This window comes from Carassius auratus, unplaced genomic scaffold (assembly GCF_003368295.1).
Source record: "Carassius auratus strain Wakin unplaced genomic scaffold, ASM336829v1 scaf_tig00027223, whole genome shotgun sequence".
In the NCBI taxonomy this organism is placed as follows: domain Eukaryota; kingdom Metazoa; phylum Chordata; class Actinopteri; order Cypriniformes; family Cyprinidae; genus Carassius; species Carassius auratus.
In genome coordinates, this window is record NW_020525574.1 from 439304 (window position 1) to 450206 (window position 10903).

The window sequence follows — 10903 nt, forward strand, 5'->3', positions numbered from 1 at the left end:
GTGCATTTTTGTTTTTTGGCAAATTAATTACCACTTGTATTTATTTATACAACAAATTCCATGGTTAAACAATGGTTAGTGCCATGACATGCTACATTAATTTTCCTAAGGGTTGTGTATTTGTCTGCACTCGCTCCCCCTAAACCTATGATAAAATATGATTATTTGTCTGCTAAATTACTACTGTAACATTACGATAGATAATAATGATGTTGTTTTTACAATATTTTGAGTGAGTGTGAGCAATGTGCTGCTGCTGCTGCTTGACTAAGTAAACAAAGACAAAACTACAATAGCATTTTAACAGATGAAACTGACCTGCACTTGAAACACTGAACAGAAGTGTAGCTTCTCTGCTCCAGCTGTGCGCTTCCACAGTCCACTCTATTCTCTCTCTTGCATTGATTACTCTGATCCAAACCATTCGTCGGAGGCACGGAGAGCACGCGAGCCCTACCATTGCAGCCACGACTAACCGATTCATGATTTATTAGAGATTTAATTATCGAATGGCGGATTCTGAAATATTTGCTTTAGTACATTCAACGTGCAATTATACAATAACAATATTAAAATAGAGGGCCAAATTGTCTGCCAGGCCACCGGGAATTGTCCTGGTTCTCCCGATGGCCAGTCAGCGCCTGGTTTCCAAAGACACGCAGAATGTGCAGGATTCATAGATTGTCATTTTGTGGCTTAATTTTCACAGTCACTCCCATGTCGCGTTTTGATTCAAATGTACTCACATACTTTTGATTTATTCGTCCAAAATGTGGCATATTCCGTCTGCGTTAGGCTGGATTCCATTTTTTATTACTGGACTCTACGAACCAGAATGTGTTTTCCATGTTGCAGAGATTATGGGCCGTTTGTCTTAGTGCAATTTGGGAAAGAAATAAGATGTATGTGGATGTGTGTTAATATTCAAATGTAATCCCCTTTGTAATCGTTACAATTTTCATAAGTAACTAATTTAATTACTCATTTTTTCTTAGTAACTGTAACTGATTACAGTTACATTTTTTTTGTAAATAAATTACGTAATGCGGTTACATGAAACTAATTACTGACACTGCATTTAACACCCCAACACTGGCTATGAGTGTCCCAAGTTATATATACACACACAATTCATTTTATGTCTAAGATACTAGAAAAGGTATCCTCACAATTATATTCCTTCTTAGAGAACTTTTTTACCTGTAAGGATTTCCAGTCAGGATTTAGACCATGTCATACTGAGACTGCTCTCCTTAGAGTTACAAATGACCTGCTCTTATCATCTGATCGTGGTTGTATCTCTCTATTAGTGCTATTGGATCTCAGCGCTTTGTTCGACACTATTGACCATAACATTCTCTTGAATAGACTAGGAAACTTTGCTGGCATTATTGGAAGTGTATTAGCATGGTTCAAATCGTACTTTTCTGACCGTCATCAATTTGCAGCAGTGAATGAAGAAGTATCATATCGATCACAAGTGCAGTATGGAGTACCTCAAGTCTCAGTACTAGGGCCATTACTCTTCACGCTTGACATGTTACCCTCAGTAGATATCATTAGGCGGCACAGTGTTAGCGTTCACTGTTATGCTGATGATACCTAGCTCTATATTTCTTTGCAGCCTGGTGAAACATACCAATTTGAAAAACTAGCAGGATGCATAGTCAATATAAAAACCTGGATGAGGAGTGATTTCCTTCTGCTAAATTCTGAAAAAACTGAAGTGTTAATTATAGGACCTAAAAACTCTGCATGTATTAACCTAGAACACTGTCTAAGACTTGAAGGCTTCTCTGTCAATTCTTCATCATCAGTTAGGAACCTAGGTGTGCTATTTTATAGCAATCTTTCCTTTGAAAGCCACATTTCTAGCATTTCTAGCAACTAGTCCAAAATGCAGTAGCTAGAGGTCTTACTTGAAACAGGATTATGACCCTATTAGCCAAGTTCTGTCAACACTGCACTGGCTCCCTATCAAACATTGTACAGATTTTTTTAAATATTGCTTATTACTCATAAAGCCCTGAATGGTTTAGCACTTGTATTTAAACAAGCTCTTGTTACGTTATAATCCTCCACGTCCGCTGCGTTCTCAAAATTCAGGCAATTTGATAATACCTAGAATATCAAAATCAACTGCAGGCAGCAGATCCTTTTCCTATTTATTGCTCAAATTGCTAGGCAGACACATTCTTCCAGATTAAAAAAGATTAAAAAACATATTAAAAAAACATTTCTTTAACCTGACATACACATAACACACTAACATATTTCTAATACCACCAAAAAACAAAACAATACAACATAATGTGAAGTTCATCTGAGCACAATATCTGTGGGAGTAACAAACCTAACAGTGTTGACACAACTGTGATTGCATTGGATGAACAACTTCTTTATAGATTAAGAGTCTAGTAAACAGCTTCCCAGCCACCATCAACCACTGATGTCTCACTGAGTTTGCAGACTAATTGATATTGATAACTTTTATATCTTTCTCAGCCACCTACTATGGACATGGGACGTACTTCGCTATGAAGTACGAAGTACGAAGTAGTATGCAGTTCCTGCAGCAGACGGGACACAGCTCATGTTTGTGGCTCCTATGCTTACGGGTTTCCACACTCGGGGTAAGGCGAACATGAAGACGCCCCCTGTTCGTGAGGAACCTGACCGATATGACAGTGTGGTGGATAATTTGCAGAATCCCTCCATGTTTGTGATATTCCACAACTGCCAGGCTTATCCAGACTAAATTTATCATTTAAATGTAATAATTTATGGGACACTTATATTTAGAGTGTTTGAGTTAGTTACTACACACCTTTTTTTTTTTCTTTTTTTTATCACAACTAACTACTGCTCAACAGACATGAGTGTATATTTCAGATTATATCAACTTGATAGCAGATAAAAATCAATGGTTTTCAGAAAATCTTGAAATGCACAAGAACGTATGAGCAGAAAATGTGCAATATTAACTGACAAAGCTGTAGATTGTGGAACACAGTATCATATGAAATACTCCTTTGAGTCTCACATAGTCATAGTCTGACGGAGAAAGATTAATATGTTGCTTGTGCAATCAACAGACGTGACATGCAGCTATGATATTTAGCTACAGGGCAATTGATTCATCACTCCAGGATAAAAGCAGGACTCTTTAAAATGTGATTTGGGCATATTCCAACTCTTCCTTTTCAGTTCCCATGTCTGCTTCAGGCTCCATGAAGAAACCATTTGACGTTGTTTTGGATGAAATGTAGGAGTTTGCGCAAGTTGACGACAAAGCAATGTAACTCTTTCAAACATTAACCAGAAGTACTTCTGGGAAACTATGAATCCATGAAAACTGTCTATTTTTTTAAAGAAAAAAGTTATTCTTTTCTTATATTATTTGGCTTAATTTCTACATTATCTGAAAATAATTTAGCTGCACATAAAATCTTTTTATAGATTAAGTATGTTTATTAGCTCTACTTTAATAATGAACAAATTTTCAAATAGAATCTTAAAATCTCCTACTGACTTCATATTGTCAAAATGTTTGCAATTTCGAAATCCAGTTAACAGACGTCATTGTGATGTTTGCTAATGAATTGTGATTGGTTTTTCCTGTCCTTATCACAAGTACCTTGAGTGTCTTATACAAACTTGTACTACAACAATAAAACAAAAAGATATTTAACGAAACCAACTGAATGGGTTGAGGTGTTCAAGGAAGTAGTTCAAACCAAAATGATAAATCTGTCATGTTGACTCATCTCACGTTGTTCAAGTTTGTCAGTAAGACTATATTAAAATTAATGATTTGTGTGCACTATTCCAGTTCTACTTAATTTATATGATACTTTTTGTGTGACAAACAGGACCATAGTTACATTATTCACTGAAAATCCTCTCTATCACAACATAATAGACCTTAGATGCAATTTTGAATTTTATGTAGATGCATGAAACAGAGGCTGAGAAGGATATAGAGTTAAAATAGCATGCACTCTGCTATTTTAAAGTAACTATAAAGTAACTTTCCCCAATACTGATCCTGATTAGGACTACATGTTAAATACAAAACATTCAAAACTTTATCCATCTGAACTTGTACACACACAGTTTCAGAACTTGAATTTTCTTTTTTATTTCTCACACAAAGATATGAGGAAATATAGTACTGACTGATGAGGTGGATTGGAGTTGTGTCGGGAAAAACGCATACGGCTTCTCCACATGGATGAGTTAGCTTGACCGAGCTTTAATTTGTAGGTGAAATATTATTTTGAGTAAGGAAACAATGTTGTTTCTATGTTAAAATGAGTCATGAGGCAGAGTCTAATTATTGTGATGAATAGTAGAACAGCGTTTTATCTCATATTTCAACCGCACTCATCCCCTGATACTTTACAAACGTCATCAAACCCTTCCCGCTCTTCATGTCTGGAGTTCTTACAGAAAGTTATAGAGCAAGTAAAAACACACTGGAGGTGAGAAAGATTAATCTTATTAGCAGCCTATACAAAAATGTTTCAGTGGAAAGATGATGCAATCACTGTTTACACATTGGACTCCACTGATTAGATGCTGTGTGTGTGGTCTCCCTGAGGCTTTATTTGTATAAATATTTAAAAAATTTTGCAGAAAGAAAATGAATCTTTTAGGGAAAGTTGTTTTTATGTAGACTACAGTGTGTATAGATATTTTTTTTTTTACTAGTAATCATTTTCTTCTCCTTCCTAGTATAATGCAATCAATTACAAATGTGAATTATTATTTTCATAAAAAAAAAATCTATAATTTTGACCCATACATTGTATTTTTGGCTATTGCTACAAATATACCCCAGTGACATAAGACTGGTTTTGTGCTTCAGGGTCATACAGTATATATATACAAATATATACTTTTTTTTATATGTGTCGTAGTAGCCTATATGTTAGGCATGTGCATCTTATGACTCCGATATGATACACATCTCGATACATAGCAAACGATATGATACATAAAATATACATAAGAAGCTGCTACCAATGTGATAAGATTCACCTGTTTTGATGCAGTGCGATTCAATTACGTTTCGATTTGATTCAACACAATGCATTTGATGCAATGGAGAAAATAATACTTGAAAAACCAGTAATAATACTTGAAAAACAATACTTTTAATGCCTCAAGGCCAGTTTCATAAAACAAGTTAACCAAACAGGGTTATTTCAGTTAGTCTTACTCATTGTCAAATGATTTGGCTCCGTTATGCAAATTTAACATATGCCTAGATCAAGCTTAGTTACTGCGGGGACTTATGCTGGGAGACACTAATCTGGTCTAAAGCAGGCTAAAACTGTCAGGTTAAGCTTCTCCTAGTGAAAGGAAAAGTCGTGACATTTGTGAAGTATGGTAACCCATACTTGGAATTTGTGCTCTGCATTTAACCCATCCAAGCACACACACAGCAATGATAAGTGAACACAGCATGAACACACACCCGCAGGAGTGGGCAGCTATATAACCAGCGCCGGGGAGCAATTCAGTGCCTTGCTCAAGAGCACTTTAGCCATGAGTATTGAGGGTGGAAGAGAGCGCTGTTCATTCACCCCCCACCTACTACTGCCAGCACCGAGACTCAAACCTGCAACCTTCGGGTTACAAGGCTGACTCTCTAACCATTAGATAAATAACTAATAAAATAACTGAATTAAAATTACTATATTTTAACTGCTATAAGAAACATACATTTACTTATTTAAGCTTTGTAATTAGTACTGTAGCTTTTGATTTACCTATTACAATAGTCCATTTACAGTTAATGCTATCATATAAATACACTTTATATGTTGTTTAAATTCTACAAAAGACACATTTAATGTCCAAAAACTATATATTTTTTTATCAGAATATTTTACTAAGAATTACTGCTGTCCTACTCGATTGTGCTCAGTTAGTTTAGTGCGCATGCGTGAAGCAGCGCTCATTCAGTAGTCTTGCTCACTCCTGACAACAAAATGGATATGTTTTCATGACTTTCTAACATTTACAGATTAAAAATATACCTGTCACATGTCAGTTATGCACTGAGGAAAACACAACATCTCAAATGCATTAAACAGCACAGATATATTCTCTGTTTGTCATGGTTGATGGTTTAATCCATGATCGACATTAAGGTCTGTTTAAGATTAATCGTGCTGGAATGAGTGAGATTGTGTGATTTTAATTTGGCGTTAATGGAACCGCTTTAGCCCTGATTAAATTGTTAGGTTTTGTCAAGTCAGGTTTTGGACTTTAATCCCAGTTTTCCTCCATTCTCCGCAGTGTTGTGATGCATCACAATCACTCAGCAGCTGCAGCGATGAGAGAATGTGCCTGAGAAACAGTTTAGAGATTAGAAATATTGGTCGCTGATTATTGTTCACTTTCTAAATAATAAAAGTATAGAGCATCCACTACTAGTTAGGTTATATATAAATGAATCTGATGCAAGTATGTTAGAAATGACGCATTGTGATATAAATGATAACTTGTAGCTGATGAACACTTTTTAAACTGATGCATCGCATCATTAACTTTTTATGCCGATGCACAGAGCGAATCTGGGAATCTCTCCATCCCTACTATATCTTTAACAGTCGTTGTGAAAAATGATTTGCACCCACCCAGATTAATTTCATACAAAACAGTTTTAGATCTTCAAACAATACAATAAAGTCAACATATTCGGTTTTTATTTATTCATTCTTTATCTACAGTAGTTGTGCTGTCAGCACTGTGGTGTGATTTTGGCCCACTCTTGTTTCCACAACTGCTGAAGTTCAGAGACATCAGATCGGCTCATTTACAAATCCGGCAACAGCATCTCAGTTGTGCTCCTCGAGGTTCTGACTAGCATTCGTCTCACCACTCTCTCATGGAAGCTGTTTTCCGCCTGTGTCTTTTGGATAGTTGTGTCATGACCAGTGACTTTTACTGATGCAAAAGAGGTCTGTGATTCCTTTTATACTGACCTTGGTGCATGTGTGGCATGAGTCAGCGCTATACTATTGGAGGAATTTTGTAAGGTCATCTACCTCTGGGAAAGTTTGCTAATCTGCTGGATTTGGACTATGCCTCTGACTCTGGTTCCTTGGAGGCCAAGAGCACTTGATTTTGGAATCCTTCCCAGACTGATCCTCACCATTTCTGGAATTACTTTCAGCTCCAGTATTGTGTGTTTCTTGGGAAAGAACTTTTAACGGTAACATTTTATTTTAGGGTCTCCTAACTAGTTGCTTATTAGCATGCATATTACTAGAATATTCGCCATTTATTAGTAGTAATTAAGCTAATATTAATTCCTTATTGTAGATAACCTTATTGTACATGCCTAATCCTACCCAATACCTAAACTTAAAATCTACCTTACTAGCTATTATTAACATTTATTGAGGGGAAAATCATAGTTAATAGTAAATAAGAGTTCCCTATTCTAAAGAATTTTCCTTTGATTTGTTTCATGTTTACCTTATATTATATGTTTGTAAACAACTTAACTGAAGTATGCATTTATATTATTTTGAAGGGTGAAATCATTTATTTTTCGTGGTTGACTTGAAAAACATTTGGGAATAATCAGGAAAACTGGACTGTTTTTATCATCAACACTTTGTTTGGAATTGAACCAGGATCCAACTTCCCACAGTTTCATCCTGGTTTCACAGGATGTTCAAAATTCAGAGGAGCTCGACCAAGTGCTTGAGAATGTCATCTGTTGTCTTTGGTAACATATTTCATGCTTTCTTATATCTGATATATACTGAACGACACAGCAAAGTTAATGGCATGTCCCTTTGACATTTTCTTTTTTGCAATACTGGTACTATTTCACTGAGTCAGCAGAGATTTCACTATTTCTGTTGTGCTGCAACGATTATCTTAAAAGGAACTGCGAGATGACACATGCAATAAAACTTCTGCTTAACTGACGTTTTCTTAACTGCGGCAAAAAACTAATAACCTGAAAATGTAATTTGATTATACTAAACACATTTCTCCTGGGTTAAATTGAAAGCATGTGTATTTGGGTTTCTAGTCTTTGCTCAGCGCCGGTGCCTTTCTTCATCATTTTAGAGCAGAATGAAATTACATCAGTCAGGATGATATATATTTTATGTTTTACAGTTCAAGTTTTATGTATTAGCAAATTCTTAGTTATAAATATATCCTTCAGGAACACGTAAGACTGCTTGAGCTGTAGTAATGATATTTATATTAACCCTATAAATCCTGACATGATAATGCAGTTATGCAAATTACGAAGGATCATAAAAAATTATGTATGAACAAGTCTTCTTCATAAAACATTATTAACAATATAAAAGTTATATAGAAGGAATGTAGTAACTTGTGCCACATTTGATTGTGCTGATAATTAACAAGCTTTAGAAATGTTCGCATGTCTTGTACAATAACCTTTTATTGGGTAAAGAAATCCTTTATAGCCCCAAAATCCTTTAAGATTTTTTTTTTATCTCACTTGACATTTGGCAGCACTACTTGTAATGTTTCTAAATTCCTTTGTCAAGTGAAATTTCAATAGAAAAAATAGCCATTTAAAGAGAGTGAGTTCCTTGGAAGAGAAGAATAGTGAGAAATTGTAATTGCGCAACAAACTCTTGCATGTTGTGTGGGAGTGTCAGTCTTTAAAAGTGAGCGTGCTGACCGCTGTTAGACACACAACTGAGTTACTACAGCAGAGTCTCTTGATATCTTCACTGACATTACTCTGCACAACATACTGACTCAGAATGATGAAGTTCAGCACATCTGCCTTCATGCTTCTGATCTGCACAGCTGCACTGCTGTCCACAACAGAGGGTAAGCAGACTAACTTTCATTCATCATGCTTTCTGATTTTTGATTTATTTGAGCTAATCTCACAGCAAGTCTGTCTGTTTTACTGCAGGAGCTAAACAAATCCAGCTACGCTGTGAGTGTATTAAAACACATTCAGACCCAATCCCATTCAAACTAATACAGTCACTGAGGGTGAATGAAGCTGGACCACACTGCAAAAATGAGGAGATCATGTGAGTGTGAATCTTACCAAAGCAGCACTTCAAATACAGACACATAATGTGCTCTACCAATCAAAACATTCTTTAGTATTGCTTCTTCAAAAAAGTTAGAAATCCATGGGTTTTTCATAGTTAACTAAAACTAAATATGTGTAAGTATTAGAAATGACAGACAAAAGTATTACAACGTGTCTCGTGGTGCATCTTGGTATACTTTTTAACAAAATTTTAATACTTTTTCTCCAAATTCAATTATTTTTTTAAATATTGATTAAGATTCAGACAAAGATCTTAAAGATCATGAGAGTGTGCAAATATTTGATGCTTCATGGTTGGCTCACCTTGTGATTTACTTACCTCCAGCCTGTGTGAATTTTATTTCCAACAGTGATGTTTAGCAAAATGCCAGAGTTGTTCCTTAAAAATAAAAGCTAAAATAAATGAATTAAATTAGCCTTGCTTTGAACATTTTGCTTGGTAGTCATTATCACCATTGAGTTTTATTGTTTGGAAAAGATGGGCTTAGACAATTCTGCTAAGTAACATATTATATGTTCCTCAAAAGAAAGTAAGTCATAAAAAATTAGCAACTAAATGATGACTGAATGTCTATTTTTGGGCAAATGATTCAGTTAAATGTTGAAGTCAAAATGTGACTCGTGTACAATTGTATGCAGGAGTAAAGACTCATTCTATTGATTTTAAAGAATTACACATTTATTTCTTACAGTGCCACAATGAAGAAAGGAACGACATGTCTTAATCCTGCAAAAGACTGGGTGATTTCTCTCAAGGAAAAGTAAGTTCTTGCCCATGAAGACTCTAATTATCCTTCTAAAAATGATTCTTTAGCATGATTTTAATTCTCTTATATTAATAACAATAATTAATGCTTTTAATTTCTGACAACGAGGCACACTAACTTGTCTCTTCATGTTTGCAGATTCAACAAGAAGAATGTCAAGAGTCAAAACTGAATGAATATCACTGTTCAAAGAGCAACTGAAGAAACTGGTTCAACTATAATGTAATATAGGATTTTTTTAATTGTATTTTGTCATCTCTCGGTGAAAAATGAAGTACTGAATGTGAAAATTTCACTACTGCCTGTTTTATTAAAGATTAGCTTTACTGTAACCTCGCTGACCTTTATTATATTTTATTAAAATATATTTATTTGTTGTTGTGTCACTGAATTTTAGTTTTATATGTTCAAATAGTTTTGCATTGGTATTGAATGAAGACTTGTAATAAAAACTATCATAATGGATATTTTAGTTGGTCTTTATTGTGCTTTTTGTCCTATCACAAAACATTGCAACTTTAGAGTATCATTCCCTGAGCTGTTCACAATGAAATGAAGTCAAAGTTCAGCTGATGGTTTACGGCAAGCTCACAGTTTACCTGTGTCTGTGATTCTTCTGGTCTGCTTGAGGTTGAGACTACTAAATGTGTGTGTATATGTGTGTGTGATCTTTGTTTGTTTGGGTGTGGCAAGCATGATTAATGTTTAGCACATCTCTGCGTACAATCAGCCTTCCTACAATTAATGTGAGGTAGACCTACCAAATCAAAATGGAAAATTCTACTAAAATAGTCTTAGTGTGACGAAGAGGCTGAGGCGGTCGGATCCATCTGCAGTATTTTATTAACACAGGTAAGCCAGCAGAGATAGACAGTCATAGAACTCAAGGAGACTAGGCAAGGCCAGTATAAATTACTCAAAACAGCCCACAGGTAAGGGCAATCCAAGAATCGTAACTCAAACAGGCGTGGGTCAAAGGGCTGGCATTAGAGTCCAAGTCAAAATCACAAGAACAAACATGAGAAACAAACTAGAGGCAGAGTTTAGGTAA

At 35.4% G+C, this 10903-nt stretch overlaps 1 protein-coding gene across 1 annotated transcript; it reads left to right on the plus strand.

Annotated features, from left to right (window-relative positions):
* The first annotated feature begins 8726 nt into the window (after positions 1-8726).
* Positions 8727-10317, plus strand: LOC113079125 (interleukin-8-like). The gene is made up of 4 exons (XM_026251329.1): positions 8727-8847; positions 8936-9059; positions 9778-9846; positions 9991-10317. Exons 1-4 carry the CDS (start codon positions 8778-8780, stop codon positions 10022-10024), a joined length of 297 nt encoding a protein of 98 aa, XP_026107114.1. The 5' UTR covers positions 8727-8777; the 3' UTR covers positions 10025-10317.
* The last annotated feature ends 586 nt before the right edge of the window (positions 10318-10903 follow it).

What these genes read in the sequence shown, in the direction of transcription:
- LOC113079125 (XM_026251329.1), top strand. Translation starts at nt 8,778, where the DNA reads ATGATGAAGTTCAGCACATCTGCCTTCATGCTTCTGATCTGCACAGCT. An exon ending in TGCAAAAATGAGGAGATCAT is followed by an intron (nt 9,060 to 9,777) that starts GTGAGTGTGAAT and finishes TATTTCTTACAG; the next exon opens with TGCCACAATGAAGAAAGGAA. An exon ending in GTGATTTCTCTCAAGGAAAA is followed by an intron (nt 9,847 to 9,990) that starts GTAAGTTCTTGC and finishes TCATGTTTGCAG; the next exon opens with ATTCAACAAGAAGAATGTCA.